Genomic DNA, 18793 nt, shown 5'->3' with positions numbered 1-18793 from the left:
GAAAGTATGTCTGAGGAGACTGTCTGGAATAGTGAAGGCAGCCATTCAACCACGAGACAGAAAGAAAATCTCTCCAACTTTCCCAGAGCAAACCCTGTCAAGAACCCCTTGCCATGATGATTGCAGGGGGAGGGGGAGGGTCAGGGGGACGACAAAAACAAAGGCCCAACCTGAGCTTCCAGAAATACCTGGTGTGTCTTATCTTCTTAGCAAACCAGTAAAACATTTATAATCTGTTATGAACTTGTCATTAGCTTTTATGAGGAATCTGTCTGCCCCTTTTTTCTTCCAAATGAAGAGCTAATCTAGTAACATGGAATGTCTAACCCCAGAGCGGACTTCAGAAACTTTTCCCAACACACAATAAAGAAATATTCAACGTGGAACAGCCTTACTGGTTTAAAACAAAACTAAACAAACAAACAATACTTGCCTTCAAGGACCAGAACACAAAATCAAAACAAAAAATTTTTTGAAATGAACTTTTCAGCATAAATAAACCCATAACTGAAAACACATATAGTAAAAATTTAAACAAGGTGTAGGGGGAGGAGGTACTGATACATGCTACAACATGGATAAGCTTCTAAAACATTATGCTGGGTCAAAGAAACCAGTCCCAAAGACCACATACTGTATGATGCCATTCATAGGACAGTCTGGAAGAGGGAACTGTAGAGACAGAAGGTAGGTTAATGGTTGCTTCAGGTGGGGGCTTGGGAGCTAGGGAGGTAACAGTTAAAAGGGACATTGGTATCCTTTTGAGGTGATAAAAAACGCTCTAAAATTAACTGTGGTGGTAGTTGCGTATATCTGTGAATACACTAAAAAACCCCTAAACCTGTACCCTTTAAATGGGCATATTGTATGCTATGCAAATTATATCTCAATAAAGCTGCTTTAAAAAAGGGGGGGAGCTCTGGTTTTTTTATCTTAAAGGAGTAAACCTACAGTGACAAATACATAGAGTAATCCAAAATAACCTGTAAATTAAAATAAGGAGCTAAGAGTTATAAGCCAATAAAAATCATCCTTTTATTTAAATTCTAACTAAGAAAAATAAAAATTTAGGGTCAGAAAGCAGAATTCAAACCCAGCCTTTTCTTTTCACAAAGAAGGAAACCTCTTGCCCAAATACAGTCATCAGTCCACTCATTCTTGTCTCAAAGAAATCTAAATTTACCTATAATCGACAGGGCCTATTATAAACATTAGATATTGAAAACCTCAATGCCACTCCCACCAGGCAAGCATGAGATGAACAGGTCAATAAAAAAAGCATTAAAGTAAACTTGGCTTCTCTTTCTTCTGACACAGTACAGTATATGGGAATGAACCATGGCCTGTTTTCTGTAATGTATTCATTCATTCAACATTTATTACTGATCACTAACTCTGCACTACAATAAATAAGATCGCCACAATCTCAGCCACCATGGATATTAACGTTATAAACCAACAGCAGCTAATATCTATTTAACCCTTGTGAAGTGTATTATGTTAAACATTTCATATGCATTATCTCACTTAATTCTGACAGCAACCCATTTTTCAGAGGAAAACAGTGGAGAGAGAATAACTTGCCTTAGATCAAATAGTGAAAAGCGAGTCAAGTTTTCAAACTCACGCCTTTTTCAAGTCCAGAGCCCTGGCTTTTAAGTATTCCACAACTCACACCCCACCCTCCCCCATCAACTATTGCTTAAAAACAACAGCCCATTTAAAGAGAAAGTTTGGTCAGTAAGATGTCGGCCTACATTCAGAAATATAACACACTCAAAACAGAGACTCAGAGGAGTCAGAAAGGCAAACAGAGGCTCTACTATCAAGATCAAAAGGCTAACAAGGATCGTGGTTTGAACTGGATACAGAATGTCAGATACTCCTTTATATCATTCTGTGAGCTCACCATATTTTCTCCTTGAAATAACCATTTCTTCTTGAATGCAAAAATGTAAAAACCCTTTCTACCAACAATCTACAAAAATGGTTTGAAAGTAAATTCATGTTTCGACAGGACTAATGTGAGAGTATTTTTGAAGGGATTATATTTGTTTGTCCAACCATGCAGTGATTCAAAACTACAGCAAAGTTTTTGAACAGTATCATCTGAAAACAGGAATATCAACCATCTCAATTTTAAATTAATTCCGTATTTCCCTTTATAATATTGTAAAAGTTTATCCCATTAATTGTTATAAATTGTAAATTTTCCTCCAGTGTTTATTCAGGTTTAATAGTCAGTGTAAAGTCCTACATTCTGCTCTTTGTTTTTTTTTTTTTTTTTTTTGAGACGGAGTCTTGCTCTGTTGCCCTGGCTGGAGTGCAGTGGCACAATCTCTGCTCACAACAACCTCCACCTCTCAGGTTCAAGCCATTCTCCTGTCTCAGCCTCCTGAGTAGCTGGGACTACAGGTACATGCCAGCACGCCCAGCTAATTTTTGTATTTTTCGTAGAGACGGGGTTTCGCTATGTTGGCCAGGCTGGTCTCGAACTCCTGACCTCAAGTGATCCACCAACCCTGGCCTCCCAAAGTGCTGGGATTACAGGCGTGAGCCACCACACCCGGCCCATTCTGCCTTTTTTCGTTTTTGAGCCAGGCTCTTGCTTTGTCACCCAGGCTGGAGTGTGGTGGCACGATCCTGACTCACTGCAGCCTGCAATTCCCAGGCTCAAGTAATCCTCCCGCCTCAGCCCCCTGAGTATCTGGGACTACAGGAAAATGTCACCACACCTGGCTTAAATTTTTAATTTTTTGTAGACAGGGTCTGGGCTATGTTGCCCAGGCCGGTCTCGAACTCCTGAGCTCCAGCGATCCTCCCACATGAGCCTTCAAAGTGCTGGGATTACAGGTGTGAGCCATCAAGCCCAGCCTCTTTCTGTTTTTGTTTATAATAATAAGTTTTTCAACTTTCCACAGTCTTTGTAACTATCAAATTCATTTTATTTATTTATTTATTTATTTATTTATTTATTTATTTATTTTTGAGGCAGGGTCTCACTCTGTTGAATTTAATCTTCGGAACAACCCTATAAATAAGTTATGATCAGCCCATGTTACAGCTGATTAAAACAATGCTCAGAGCTCCCATAAGGAAGATGGGATTCAAACTCACGTTTTTATTACACCGTACTATCGGTAACTCGGCTGTTCTGGTACCACAGGAAAAGGCAGTGAACATTCCTAATGTTTCAAGGCAGCTAGATCACTGGCACTAGGCTTCTCAAGACTGGAAATGACCAGGAAGCTTTATCTACAGGAGAGGATTCGGCATAAATCTCTTCACCTCTGCCTACTCCAAGACTGCAAGAACTGTCGGTCTCAAACATGTCTCTCCTCATCACAAGCACGACAGTGCCAAACTTCCAGGCACTCGGGCCAAAACCTTGGAAATATATATATATTTTTTTTTTTGAGACGAAGTCTCACTCTATCATCCAGGCTGGAGTGCAGTGGCGCATCTTGGCTCACTGCAACCTCCACCTCCCGGGTTCAAGCGATTCTCCTGCCTCAGCCTCCCATGTAGCTGGGACTACAGGTGTGTACCACCACGCCCGGCTAATTTTTATATTTTTAGTAGAGACAGGGTTTCACCATACTGGTCAGGCTGGTCTTGAACTCCTCACCTCAAGTGATCTGCATACCTTGGCCTCACAAAGTGCTGGGATTACAGGCGTGAGCCTCCACACCTGGCCAAAACCTTGGAAATATTATTGACACCTCTCCCTCATACACTGCAAATCCTTTTGGCTCTACCTTCAAAATATATTCAGAATCTGACCACTTCTCACCTACCTCCACCAATTCACACTCGAGTCTAAGCCCCTGGATTTCTACAACAGCCTCCCAATTGGTCTCTCAGCTTCCACTCTTGTTTGCTGCCCTGAAGTCTACTCTTATTACAGCAACCAATGATTTCATCAAAACACAGGATGTGACAAGTCAGCTCAAACCCTCCAAAAGGACTCCTATCTCACTGAGTGACCCCTAAAGTTCTCACAATGACTTTCAGAGCTCTACAAAGTGCATCCCTTTCTTAGCCCCTCTTATTTTTTATTTTTTGAGACAGGGTCTTGCTCTGTCATTCAGGCTGGAGTGCAGTGGTACAATCACAGCTCACTGTAGCCTCGGCCTCCCGGGCTGAAGGAACCCACCCACCTCAACCTCCTTAGTAGCTGAGATGACAGGCGTGCACCACCACATCCAGCTAAATTTTTTAAAAAATTGTAGGCCGGGCGCGGTGGCTTATACCTGTAATCCCAGCACTTTGGGAAGCCAAGGCAGGGGGATCACCTGAGGTTGGGAGTTCAAGACCAGCCTGACCAATATGGAGAAACACTATCTCTACTAAAAATTAGCTGGGCTTGGTGGCACAGGCCTGTAATCCCAGCTACTCAGGAGGCTGAGCCAGGAGAATCGCTTGAACCCAGGGGGCAGAGGTTGCGGTGAGCCGAGATTGCACCATTGCATTCCAGCCTGGGCAACAAAAGCAAAACTGTGTAAAAAAAAATTTTTTTTTGCAGACACAGAGTTCCTCTATGTTGGCTAGTCTCAAACTCCTTAGCTCAAGCAGATCCTCCAGCCTCAGCCACCCAAAAAGCTGGGATTACAGGCACAAGCCACTGTGCCCCAGCCTATCCCCACTTCTATCATTCCCCTCCTCCTCCCCAGCCCACTGATTTAGCTCCAGAAACCTCCCAAGCACAGCCGTGTTCTGTCTGCCTAGAATGCTCTTCTCCAGGCATCCACGTGGCTTATACCCTTACCTTCTTCAGGTCTTTACCCATCCCCATAAGCCACCTTCTCAGTGAGATCTTTCCGACCAGCCTTTCAAAACCGCATGTCCTCCCCCTTACCCTACTAACAACTTACCCTCTTTATTTTTCTCCACAGCACTTAATCACCACCTAACATACTACGTTTTACTTTGCTTACTGTGTCTCCCCCACTACAACAGAAGCTCCATGAGCACAGGATTTAGGCACATCTTGCTCACTGCTCCTATATTCCAAGACTTAGAAAAGCAACTGGCAGAGAAAGCGCATTCACTAAATACATGCAGAATGTTCAAATAAACTAAAGAAGGCTATAGCTTCACCACAATGTAGGTTTCAGTATCTCAAAAACAAAGTCTGATAAATTGGTATTTGATGGCAGGGCATCCACAATTCCCACAGCAATAAGAAAATAACTGAAAGCTGTTCTTATAAGCGGACAGGCCGGGTGTGATGGCTCATGCCTGTGGTCCTACCGCTTTGGGAGGCTGAGGTGGGAGAATCATTTCACTCAGGAGTTTGAGATCAGCCTGGGCAACAAAGTGAGACTTTATTTCTACAAAATATCAAAAAAGTAGCCAGGTACAGTGGTGCACACCTATGGTCCCAGCTACTTAGGAAGCTGAGGTGGGAAGATGACTTGAGCCCAGGTGGTCGAGGCTGTAGTGAGCCATGATCATGCCACTATACTCCAGCCTGGGCGACAGAGACCCTGTATCAAAATAAAATTAAAAATAAGTAGACCATAGATCAAGAAAAATCACATACTTTACTTTTTAATACTGAATCTCTTAGCTGCTTAAATAAGCCCACCTCCAAAATTAAGAACCATTCAACCTTAACCACGTTTAGTAATTGAGTTTTTCCTAGTTTATTTCAATTGCTCCAAATGTTTAAAGAGAAAAGTAAACACGCCGGGCCCAGTGGCTCACGCCTGTAATCCCAGCACTTTGGGAGGCCGAGGCCAGCGGATCACGAGGTCAGGAGATCGAGACGATCCTGGCTAACATAGAGAAACCTCGTTTCTAATAAAAATACAAAAAATTAGCCAGGTGTGGTGGCGAGCACCTGTAGTCCCAGCTACTGAGAAGGCTGAGGCAGGAGAATGGTGTGAACCCGGGAGGCAGAGCTTGCAGTGAGCTGAGATTGCACCATTGCACTCCAGCCTGGACGACAAAGCCAGACTCCATCTCAAAAAAAAAGAAAAGAAAAGAAAAGTAAAAATGATTTTCCCTCTAAAAGTTGGTTGTGACATTTTCCTTTTCTTCTACCTCTTAGGTTTGGGGAAGAGGGTGGAGGGAAAGAGGATTACTCCTCATAATTTTAATTTTTAAATGATAGAAATGTGTGAACCTTTTCACTGTGATTTAGGACTGGAAACCAGTTTCAATCTGCAATGACTCAATTCATTTGGCTTTTTGTTTTGTTTTGTTTATAGACAGGATCTCACACTGTCACCCAGGATGGAGTGCAATGTGTTGATCACAGCTCACTGCAGCCTCAAACTCCTGGGCTCAAGTGATCCTCCCACCTCAGCCTCCTGAGTAGCTAGGACTACAAGTATGTGTCACCATGCCCAGCTAATTTTTCTTATTTTTTTTGTAGAGGTGGGGTCTCACTGTGTTGCCCAGGCTGGTCTCAAACTCCTGGCCTCAAGCTATTCTCCTGCCCTCACCTCCCAAAACACTAGGATTACCAGGGTGAGCCACCACACCTGACCTCTATTTATTTCTAATTGTAAGCTAGACATCACCACCTGCCTCCGTGTCCTTCTGACACCTCACACTCATCATGTCCAAAATTCACTCATAAGCCCATTCAGGAACTCCCCGTCACTGTGAAAAGCACCAATTCACCAATCATCCTGAAGCCCTCCCTCCTCATCCCCAACATCTGTCTCATCTGAAAGGACAAACTCTACCACAACTCTGCATCAAGTTGCTCTGTAACTTCCTACTCGTGCCTCACAAAATTAAGTCCTACCATCCTAGGCCCTTCATGATTTACCTCCATCCTCCACAGTCAAACGTACCTACTCAACACTTCTCCTCCAGAACCCCTCCCTTCCGTTCCTCTCACAGTTCCCTTTATCTAGAATACCATTCTGCCATCTTAACTGGGAGAGGAATTCCTAGATCACACAGTAAAATTACATTTCCTTTTTAACAAACTGCCAAACTGTTTTCCAAAGTGGCTGCGTCATTTTACCATTCCCACCATCCCACCACAAATGTAGTAGGTTTCGTTTCTCTACATCCTCACCAATAGTTGTTATCGTCTGTCTTTTTGATTCTAGGCATTCTGGTGGATATTAAAAGGTATCTCACTGTGGTTGTGATTTGCTCTCTCTAATAACTAAAGATGTTAAACATGTTCATGTGCTTATTGGTCTCAAGTTATTGTTGACGCAGTTCAGAGAAAGATAAGATGCTTTTCAACCAATGGAAAACGCCATCCCACCAACCACTCGCTGTCAAGCTGACTTACAAATCTCTATCTCTGCGACTGTTACTGAACCACCTTTTCCATATTATGTTATTTAATGCATGGTAAATTATTCACTTTACTTACTACTAAAAGTTACAAACATCTTCATTATATGTTTCCAGGAAAGGAAAAAGCTGAAATACTCCTAATTACCAAAGTCAGAGCACCTAGTTGGGAGGGCACCTGTCACAATCACTCAGAAATTTACAATTTATATGAAGCCTACACAATATCACTTCTTTTCAACATAGTTTGAGTATCTTTAAGTAATTAAGAAGTTCAAATTCTCAAGAGAAACATGATTCACGAGGAGAAGTACTAGAAATCTGAAAGCCCTATCTATATCAAACTCATCTCAAGGTAATCTCTGCTGAGTGCCCATTTTATTACAATACGCCAGTTTTTAGTCAAAAAATTTCCTTTTTTCTTACTAAGCAACAAAACCTAGATTATGCTAAAGATATATTAAAAGAACACAAACCAGGTGTGGTGGTACACATCTGTAACCCCAGTCACTCAGGGTGCTGAGGTGAGAGGACTGCCTGAGCCCAAGAGTTCAAGATCAGACTGTGCAACACAGCAAGAGCCTGCCTCAAAAAATATTTTTAGAAAATAAAAGAACATCTACTACCACCAACAGAATAAACTGTGATATATTTATAAAATGAAACCCTACAGAAGAGTAAGAGGATAAAAGGATTAACTACTGATACGTACAACACAGACTAACCTCAAAAATATTTTAATAGGCTAGCAGCCAGACACGGTGGTTCACATCTGTAATTCCAGCATTTTCAGAGGCGAAAGTAGGACGATTACTTGAGCCCAGGAGTGAAAGTCTACAGTGAACGATGACTGTGCCATTACACTCCAGCCTGGGTGAGAGCTGCTTCCATTTACATGAAGTTCCAAAAAAGGGAAAACTATCTATTTATGATGATAAAAGTCAGAATAGGAAGGTGGCAGGGATTGACAGAGGGTACAAGGAAACTTCCTGGGATGATGTAACATTCTGTATATTGAGGGAGGTGTTGTTATACAGCGCATGGGTTTTTCCAAACTCATCAAACTGCAACATTTACGATCCATACACTGAAGAATACACTTTACAGGCGCAGATGACAGAAATGGTCATTTCCCCACATAATCTGTAAAAGAAGTGTAACACTGCTGACTGTTCCTTCCTTACGAGTCATTACCAATTTGATTTCGGTGACACCACACTGGTTTCCCTTCTCACCCGGTCTATTCTTTAAACACATTTTCCTTCTCCACCCTCCCTTCATGCTTCTGTACTATGATCCAACCTTTCTTCCCTACAAACTTCCCGGGTAATCTACCCACCAGATTCTACCACCTATGGGCTGAAGATACCCAACTTTATCAAACTCCATATTCAAAAATCTAGCTGCTACCAAGCATGACATATCACAAGCTCAACATTTATAAACCCTAAACTCTTCCTTTCCGTTCCCACCGCAACTCCCCCATTAACCCCAGCAAAAAACAAAACAAAACAAAAAAAACTTGCCCTTCCTATCCTAGATTAGAATCATTCTGCTTTTAGTTTTTGTTTTTAAAGACAGGGTCTCACTATGTTGCCCCAGGTGATCTCAAACTCCTGGACTCAAGCGACCCTGCTGTCTCAGCCTCCCAAAGTGCTGTGATTTACAGGCGTGAGCCATAGTACCAGTTCTGACATCTTTCTTAAACATCTGCCTCTTGGGCAAGTTGCAGTGTCCCACAGAAAAAGGAGAATGAAGCAACAGTAATGGAGTATCCTTTACACCCCATCTGGGTCCCTTACTACTGCAGTCTAACTGCGTATCTCACCGACTCCCACACTTCTCTAGGAGGATTAGGAGGGAATATACTGTCTCAGACAGCTTCTGATGAACGGTTAACACTTATTCAGAACCAACCACCTGCCCAAACTGCTAGTCACTTGACACACCTCATTTAAAGTGTACTAACGCCGCCCTGGATGAAGCTGAGCTCACAATAAATTAAGTAACCTGGCCAAGGTCACACAATTAAAGCGGAAAACGCCATGATTTGAAAAGGCACGTCTGGGGCTCCAAAATCCCTCGTTTACCCCCAACACATGGAGACTCAAACTCCAATTGGCAGAATCTGTGTGAAATGGAATACTTTTCAGACCAAACAATGAGCATCTGTCAAATATTTTACAATCGGGAAAGTGTAATCTCGCTGCATGCAACTTCCCTCCCTGAACGTGTTAAGTAACCTGTTAAATTTCCTAACCCAAATCACAGCCCCCCAACCCCCTGCCCCACGGTTTCCCTAAAAGCCTTTATCCCCGCTCTCTAATCTCGTGCTCAAGTTAGGCTGCCTATGGGGCTGTGGCAGGAGGTGACAAAGAAACGACAGGGAGGCCGAAAGCCAGATGTCTTCAAAGAGAGGGAGAAGGCCGAACCTCTGACTCGGGTCACACTGGGGACTCCCCCAAACCATCCCTTTTAGACAAGTGACCCCAGGGGTCACCTTGACCCCTGCAGTGTGCCAGACCAAACTTGCACGCCAGGCCAGCCCCACCAGGTGAGCAGGTACACAAAGAGAAGCCTCAGTGACCACGGTACGCTGGTGTGTAGAGGCCCCGGAAGGTGCAAGAACAGAAACGAACTCCACAGCGGGCAGAAGCCTCCCCTGGCTCCAACGCCGCGACTGCTTGTCGCCGAGGCTCGGGCTGCCACTTCTCATGTCCGAGCTGGCTAGGCGCCACTCGTACCTGCGGGCTATAGGCCTCCGAAGCCCACGCTCCCGCCAACTTCTGCGTGAAGCCACTAAATTTGTAGTACATGATGCACAGAGTCCGGCTTCCTGCATCCGCTGCCAACGCGACCGCCCCAGAGAAGGACCCCGCCTCCCAGGCTGTGGTCCCAAGACTCAGCGCAAGGACCCAGTGCCGGGACTAGGGCTGCCCGAAGATCGCCTAACTTAAAACCTGCCCACTTAAGCCGCACTGGGGAAACAAAAGCCAGGGTTCTCAGGATCACGAAAGGCAAAACCAGCTCTAAGAGAGCACAAAAAGCCGCTGTGGCGGAGTCTGTAGGAAATATGAAGTTCCCTCTTTCCCCCATTTAGATTTGGGCAGTGCCACGACAACTCAAGAAATGCGCAAGCGCCTCGCGGACTAAGCCCGGCGGACTAAGCCCGGCAGTGTCGGTGTCAGGTGGGGGGCATGCTCTAGGCGGGGCCGGCTCTAGGCGGGGCCGGCTCTAGGCGGGGCCGGCTCTAGGCGGGGCCTGGGAGGGAGAGGGCGGTGATTGGTGGGCGTGGTCTGGGTAGGGGCGGGACTACATTGAGGCCGGGTGGGAACTCTACCAGCGGAGAGATCTGTGCTGCGGGGCCACCGCCTGGTCGTCGGGGTGAAGGCGTCTCTTCCTTTACCAAACTTTACTTGATCGTAGTCTCATTTATTTCCTTCCGACCTAGAGCACCTCTTGAAGTATCCTGCTGTTACTCAGTCTGCCCAGGAGTATAGACCTGTCGCCAAGCTTCCCCTGGCAACCTGGGAGTTGAAGCAAATAAGAAAATTTGAAAGCACCTGCTGAAGGCTGTTTAGTACCAAGGGCTGTTGGGAGATTTGCCCCAATTATATAAAAGTAGCCTCCTGGGCTTTGTGCAGAGGAATTACACATGCAGAGTGACCTAAAGCTCAGGTACCAGGATGTAAATGTCACACAGTTTATCAGAACTGGTTTTTACTCTCACCTGGGTTTTAAGGTCATTGGTTATTCATCCTTTTCCTGGCCTCAGCTCTTTGCGATAAATGGGGGAGGGTGCTCAGAAACACTTGTAAAATCTGGACCTTGAGCCTGAAAGATCTGGAACTACCACTTTTAGTTCTAGTAGTATTCGCTTCAGTTCAATTTAAATATGTCTGTTAAGTCTGTGCTGTGTGCAAGGTACCGTGTAAAAGGAGTATACTAGTTTCTTACTCTCCAGGGATGGACCAAGGCTTTTCTTAGCTTCATCATCTAACCATAGGTTTACACAGGCGTATTCTAGATGCATTTATGAAATCATGTTACAAATTAATGGATGATACTAACAAACCTATATAGAGCATTTTCCTAAACTCATTTAATCTTCACAACAATCCTATAAAGTAAGTGCTATTCTCATCTCCATTTACAATACAGGAAAATGACTCCTGAAGAAGCTAAGTAACTTGCTTAGGTCAGGGGTAAGTGGCAAAGCTAGGCATTTGGCTCAAGACTTCCTACTGTTAAGCGCTATGTTACAAATAAATAGATACGAAGCCATTCTGAAAAAAGGAGGATTAAAGCTGAGCACTCCAGGTGAGGGTGTACACCAGCATCCTGGTTGCAGGCCTAAGTTCAAGAGCCCCAAGTATGCAGCACTGCCAATACGTTGTAAAGGTTTCAGCGGATTCATGTAAGCCAGCCCAAAGTTGCCACTTTTACAAAGCAGCATTGTGATATAATGGAAAGAACATGCGATTTGGGTTTATGACCATATTTCTCCAAGGATAAGTGGTTTGGGACTAGTGATTTCCTATTTATTTATTTATTTATTTATTTATTTATTTATTTTTATTTTGAAAGAGGGTCTCACTCTGTCATCCAGGCTGGAGTGGAGGGTTGTGATCTCGGCTCATTGAAGCTTTGACTTACCAGGCTCAGGTAATTCTCCTACCTCAGTCTCCCGGGTAGCTGGAACCACAGGTGCGTGCCACCATGCCTGGCTAATTTTTTGTATTTTTAGTAAAGCTGGGGTTTCACCATGTTTCCCAGGCTGGTCTCAAACTCCCTGGGCTCAAGTGATCTGCCGAACTCAGACTCCCAGTGGTGGGATTACAGGCGTGAGCCACCGTGCCAGGCCCACCCCATGTTTTGATACTGAATAGATTCAGGAAGATTTTTCTACAGACAAAAAGTTTGACTACCTCAAAAGAAAATGATCCATTGACATTAGCCTTCTTGAGTCCCAGGCGCTAGCAAATACTGAGTGAAAGAAAAGTCTTTCATAGAGTTTAGATTGAAAAGAGAAATTAAATGATTTCAGACAGCTACTGTCTCCATCCCACTGACTTCTGGACATATTTTGGAAGAAGAAACTAAAGAATATTCTGGAACTTTTAGCAGCACTAAGGTGTACCAGCTTCTTTTATAAGGTGCCTGTCAACACTGGTTATTTTCTTAAAGTTCCTGCCATCTGATTTTAGATCCTGCAAGACATAAATTAAGAATCCTGAAAATGTTACAACAGCCAGGCTGTTCAGTGGGAGATAAAATGTCAGTAGCGGAGTGTGGGTTGGGATGTCACATGGAATGGCTGATCATGGGAAGATTTTGTCTCGTTTCCCAAATAAAACACAGCACACTCTGACAGTACTGAGGCACCCTATTCTCATTCAGATTTGCATATCCCACCCAACATCAAAGACAATCTTTTTTTATCACAATCCCTTTAGGTTGTTCCCCACATTCTATTCTGAAGGGAAGTGACCACGACTCAAAGTGCAGAGAAGCTTGCCAGCCACCAAGTGAACTGAGTGAGTGCAAATGCCAGTCCAGCTCCTGGTGAATCTGAATGCCACTGCTTCTCCATTTGTGAAGGGTGTGTGCTAACGGCCTCTGGCAGGCCGCTCTGTGAAAGAGCTTGGGGAATGAATGGAAATCCAACATAAAATATAAATTGGGTAATACTGAGGAGAGATAGGAACCAACTGTGAAATAGTTGTTAATTTTTTAAATTCTCTCATTTTTTCCAAACCCGACTTTTTAAAAATTGACACTTAGTGGATCTGGCACAATTAAAACATGTCGGCCTGTAGGAGTTGAGGTCATTGTGGGCTCCTGTTTTTGAAGGATTTTGCCCATTCTAGGGTAGTTTTCCTGAGAGAAAATGGAACATACATAGGGCAATGTTATCGTGAAGTGTCACCTTTTCCATTGTTGTTTATGTTTACTGTGTTTTTACATTTTTCCCAGCATTTAAAACTGCTAGTGATAACCCTAAGAAAAGCATCCCCAGTAAAATACTGGAAAGCAAAATGGAGTGCTAAACTCACTTTATGATATTCAGAATGATGACACCTGCCATGCAATTATTCGGTAATTTTCATGTGGCAGAAATCTCAGCTGTCATCTCTTACTGTTTTTGTCAAATAAAGCCGTATCTGATGTGGAAATTTCATCTTCCAAACCTGAAACCTAGATTATATTGATATTGAAAACCAAATCTTTCTTAAAGCATGGTGTTTTCATAGCTAAAGAGCTGAGGGTCTGAATGGCTCATTTCTCACCCAAAGGAGGGAAAATGGCAGCTGGGATTGCAGTTGCCGGGACAGCTTTATTGCAGTACGGGATGAACATATTGACATCAACTCCCTACTCTGACCTTCTCGTTGTTGAATGTCAATACAGTGTGTGAAACTGCCTCACTTTTGCCTGCCTGCTTTTCCTTATGTGCAAGTCAAAAGCACATCCACGGAGAATATGGATTTAACTCAATTTTGACACATCACATTTCATCTCACTGGTTAAGAAAGGCTGAGGTATGACTCATAATTTATTTTAAATCATTTTAAATACACTTAATTATGCATAGAAAAAAGTTGAGATCCAGAGCCAGATTAATGCTATTTTACATTGATATCATCTGTAAAATTACAGTACACACAGTGTTGTCTTATGCATAGAATGAAAGGATTAGCAGTGGCCTCCAGTTTGGGGGATGGGTGGTGGTTTCTCATCATTGAGGATTCCCACTCTCTACCTCACATACATCTGCAGTGTTGAAATATTTCACAGTGAGCATACATGAGTTCTGTAAGCCCACATTACACACACAGAAATAACACAAAGTCGGCTGGGAACGGTGGCTCACACCTGTAAATCCCAGCACTTTGGGAGGCCAAGGCGGGTGGATCACCTGACATGAGGAGTTCGAGACCAACCTTACAAACATGGCGAAACCCCATCTCTACTACAAATACAAAAATTAGCCGGACATGGTGGCATGCATCTGTCATCCCAGCTACAGGGGAGGCTGAGTCAGAAGAATTGCTTGAACCCAAGAGTTAGAGGTTGCAGTGAGCCCCGATCATGCCACTGCACTTCAGCCTGGGAACTTCGTCACCCAAAAAAAGAAATTACACAAAGTCCACCAAAAACATACAAATTAGAATTTTAAAAATGCTTTCATGTACTTACACCCCCAAATTACCAGGTAATTTAGAATGTTCTTTAATCACCCCCGAGTAGATATGAGGGGCCTCTTAAGTGACAGTGTCCAAGTGTTAGGCCACAGGAAGGGTGACTCAAGGGCCATTCTGCCCATTACAGTTAACACTATAGTGGTTCTTCCTAGGGCTGTTGGAGAAAAAAATGAATGAATGAACAAATGAATAAGAACAAACACATCACCTCCACACATTGCTGTGAGAAATGAGCAACCACTCTGGGTAGTTACTTACATCCGTGCCCAGACAGCCGTGGAAATTAGTGATCAAGTGGAAAAGAAGATTAAGAACCACACCTGGATGCCGGGCGCGGTGGCTCAAGCCTGTAATCCCAGCACTTTGGGAGGCCGAGACGGGTGGATCACGAGGTCAGGAGATCGAGACCATCCTGGCTAACACGGTGAAACCCCGTCTCTACTAAAAAATACAAAAAACTAGCCGGACGAGGTGGCGGGCGCCTATAGTCCCAGCTACTCGGGAGGCTGAGGCAGGAGAATGGCGTAAACCCAGGAGGCGGAGCTTGCAGTGAGCTGAGATCCGGCCACTGCACTCCAGCCTGGGCGGCAGAGCGAGACTCCGTCTCAAAAAAAAAAAAAAAAAAAAAAAAAAGAACCACACCTGGGTCTTAAGGAGGCTAATGTCAATGGATCATTTTCTTTTGAGGGAGTAGAATTTTTTGTCTATGGAAAAGCTACTGAATCTATTCAGTATCAAAACAAGGGGTGGTTTGGGTGTGGTGGCTCACACCTGTAATTCCAGCACTTTCGGAGGCCAAGACCAGTGGATCACTTGAATCCAGCAGTTCGAGACCAGCCTGGGCAACATGGTGAAACCCCATCTCTAAGAAAAAAATACAAAAATTAGTCAGGCGTGATCGCACACCTGTAGTCCCAACTACTTGGGAGGCTAATGTGGGAGGATCACCTGAGTCCAGGAGGTTGAGGCTGCAGTGAGCCCAGATCGTGCCATTGCACTGCAGCCTGGGTGACAGAATGAGACCCTGTCTCCAAACAACAAAAACATAGGGTGCTCTGCTAGCCATTGAAGGTCAGCATGTCCAGATTCCAACCCTGCACTAGATTTATGACCTTTGGCTAGTTCCTTAACCTCTCTTAGCCACAAGATAAAATTTTCAGTTTAACAGGGTGATTGCAAGGATTAAATAAGATGGTGTGTACTGAAAAAGCTTAAGGAAAATATGTAAATACCTGGAAGCCTATATAGGAAATACATTTTGTAAAAATAGTAAAACTGGATCTCTAGTCACTGATATAGGCCAAAATTTAATTTAGCATGATGTAAAGCATTAGAGTTTTGAGTCTAGTTTATGTTTGTATAAAGTTAGCTAGTTATAATCAAAATTGTAATCTACAAATCTTTCCATTTCCCCAGCCCCCTTCCCTTTCTCTCTCTCTTGCTCTTTCCTCTTCAGTCTCCTTTCCCCAGAAGTAGTAACTATTAGTTAAGGCTGTGGGACAGTCAGACTAGAGCTGTCAGGTGGATCCTGGTATGAAAACAGCCACCAAAGATAAGGAATCTGTGTAAAACTTCAAGACCAAAGAGAGGAGTTGGGTATCCCACTAAAATACCAGCCAACCTTTTAGCATTGGCATTAAATTTAAAAATCAGATCACTTCCAAATGCCAAATACATAATTTTACTTGCTTCCCCTTATCTCCTCAGATTCTCAGATGGTGGAGATTTGGCATTTCTTTAGTTTCTGCTCCGTAGAAACTGAAAGTCATAGCCCTAAGATCACCTTCTGAAGAGGGTGACAAGTACACAGGCTGTACCTGACTAACCTGGATCTGGATCCCAGATCTTCCTACTGATAAGCTCAGTTACCTTGAATAAGTTACTACCCCATTCTGAGTCTCAGAGGTGAAATGATGTTCTAAATCAGAGGATTAGCCACATATTACCATGTAGCAAAGGTACCAGCGTGTGTCCACTAGTGCCTGGGCACAGCCTGCCAAGTGATTCCAAAATGGCTAACTTGGGGAGGAGGGCTGGGGAAGTCAGCCTGGGTCTTATTCCGAGAAATGGACAGGTCTGTAGTCTAGGAAACAAAACCTATAAAGAAAAAAAAAAAGCTAGGAGAAAGTTATCAATCAGTGAAAAGTATCTAATGGAAGGCAAATCTCCTCCTTAAAAGAAAGGGAAGTGGAGAGGGTATGACATTCCCAAAAGCACAACTGAGAAACTTGGAAAGCCCAAGTCAAGGGGCACTGGCCCTGGGCCTGGAACTTCCAGCCACACGCCTGCCCTTAGCATGGCTGTGCCCTCCACTGATCACCGATAGGCACTCTGAGCCAGGGGAGAAATTTGCTGAAAAGCAATTCCAAACAACCCAAAGGTTTCCAGCAAACAACTTATGCTGAAGCTCAGCTTTCTGACAGCAGGGAGAGCCCAATGCAGACAGGATTGCTGGCGTTTCATTGTATGATCCTCACATCTCTTCCACCCCCAAACTGCAAGGCTACCCTATCCTCTTCCCTGGCACCACTCCTATACCCTAACAGCCCACAGATGCATATTGGAGAATAAACACATCTATTTTAATTTAAACCATGGCAAAGGTAAAAATCAAATCAAGGTGTCTGTGTTTTCTCCCCCTGGGAAGAAGCAAGAACTCGGTAACACACATAGCCTTGTTTCGGCACAGATGTCAGGAACGCAGAGCCTGTAAATCTGCCCAGGCAGTTCTGTTCTTGAATCATTAAGAACAACCGAGTGGGTGGAACAAGAACATGAAATTGCTGTGTGCACTCATGTTTTGTTTATGGAGCAATCATTTCTAGATGTGTTTTCTTTTTTTGTGAAGAATCTTTTCTATGTTTGCCTTTTAACACCCCACCTTCCTTCCTGTCCCCAGCTCTCCCACACCCACTAAAAAGAAACGTTGAGAGCATTACAAAAATCTCTGTAAATTTAAAGAATGGGTTACATTAAGTGTCTCTCTAAAGCAATTCCATTTAGTCAGTCAAAATAAATGATTTAGTAATATGAATAACACAGGTAACAGTTGAATATGAACAGTGTGTATTGTTTTAAAAGCTCACAACAACTGTTCCCTAATCATAAAAATCACTTTCCTTTTTCCACCATTGTGCAATGAGGACCTTGTTAACCCAGTGAACTGAAAGTTCTTGTGATGCTAATTATCAGCAGTATTTAATTAGTGGCTTATGTATCTGCCACAAGATTCTTCACTGAGCCTCAGTTTCTTTATCTATAAAATGGGAATAATATCTACTTTGTGAGGATTGAGTTTATTCATGTGAATGCCTAGGATGTAATAGCACTCATTAAACTGCAGCAGTTACTGTTATTACTAGTAGTTGTAGCAACTGGGCAGACTGGATGGAGTAGGATTTGGCCAAATCTTTCAGTCCTCTTCTCCAGTAGACCCCAACCTTGGCACATAGCAAGCACTCAGTAAATGGTAGCTCTTAGACTTACCAAGGCAATAACAACTCCAGTTAGTGCCCCAGGCTTCCCACATCCCCAGCAGTTTCCATCCATCTCCTGACCTCGCTGGCTGCTTTCCCCACTGCTCCCAGAAGGGAAGTGTGTGTGTAGCTCTGCTGCTGTGTTTACCATCCGGGTGGGTCTCACTTTATTGTGTTTTCTCCCACTCTGTTTGGCTTCCCTGCATTGTCCTGCTTGGCACACGCCCCAGCCTTGTTCTCTGTGGCATATCACCGTGATGTCCTCCTGTTTTGGGCATCAGCTTGCTGCTACAGGCCTAACATGGTGGCATCAGGTGGCTTTAAAAGAGGGAGAGATTGCATTAAATTTTCTCTCAGGAAAATGAACTTGTTTTTTTTTAAAAAAAAAAAAAAAAAATGTTCCATGGAACAGATTTAATAACTTAGCTCCCTAATAATTTCTCCTCTGCTTGCTCTAATTGCAAAGGATTCTTCCACAAACAATGGAGTATTATTGCTTTTCAGCAAGCTAATGAGACTGCCTGTACATAATGCTTTTCAGGCTTTACCCCCAACACAAACAGGCACCAAGGAGACTTCCCCAGCAAGGACAGAGCTGGTCCTGCAGAAGACCTAGGAGACCCAGTGGATGCCATGGGCCTTCAAATCATGCCTTCCCCAGGAGGATCTTGCAGGTCTCCACAAGAGGCACTTTGCCCAGCCAACAACTTAGTGTGCAGGACAAGGTCTTAACCACAGCAATCCAAACCAGGTTACCAGGCCTACTTTCTTCAGGCTCTGGGACTGCCAGGGGCTGTCCATCTCCAGCTAAGTACACTCTAGGAGCCGATCAAATTAGAGAGC

The 18793-nt window shown here is 43.8% G+C and overlaps 1 protein-coding gene across 3 annotated transcripts in view; it reads right to left on the bottom strand.

Moving 5' to 3' along the window:
- The window catches only part of LOC104677541 (cytochrome c oxidase subunit 7A-related protein, mitochondrial), a 34653-nt gene extending 16552 nt beyond the window's left edge, over positions 1-18101 (bottom strand). For 2 of the 3 annotated variants that reach the window (XR_004054382.1, XM_030921318.1), the window contains exon 1: positions 10014-10160. Coding sequence is in view for 2 of the 3 variants with exons in the window: in XM_030921318.1 (XP_030777178.1) it covers positions 10014-10085 (72 nt within the window). In the remaining variant the exon portion in view is untranslated. Of the gene's footprint in view, positions 1-10013; positions 10472-10502; positions 10797-17960 lie in introns of those variants that run through there. The other variant, XM_010382597.2, reaches the window with a different exon arrangement.
- Between the last annotated feature and the right edge of the window lie 692 nt (positions 18102-18793).

The sequence above is a fragment of the Rhinopithecus roxellana genome, chromosome 17, assembly GCF_007565055.1.
Source record: "Rhinopithecus roxellana isolate Shanxi Qingling chromosome 17, ASM756505v1, whole genome shotgun sequence".
In the NCBI taxonomy this organism is placed as follows: domain Eukaryota; kingdom Metazoa; phylum Chordata; class Mammalia; order Primates; family Cercopithecidae; genus Rhinopithecus; species Rhinopithecus roxellana.
This window is presented reverse-complemented; position numbering and strand designations above follow the sequence as displayed.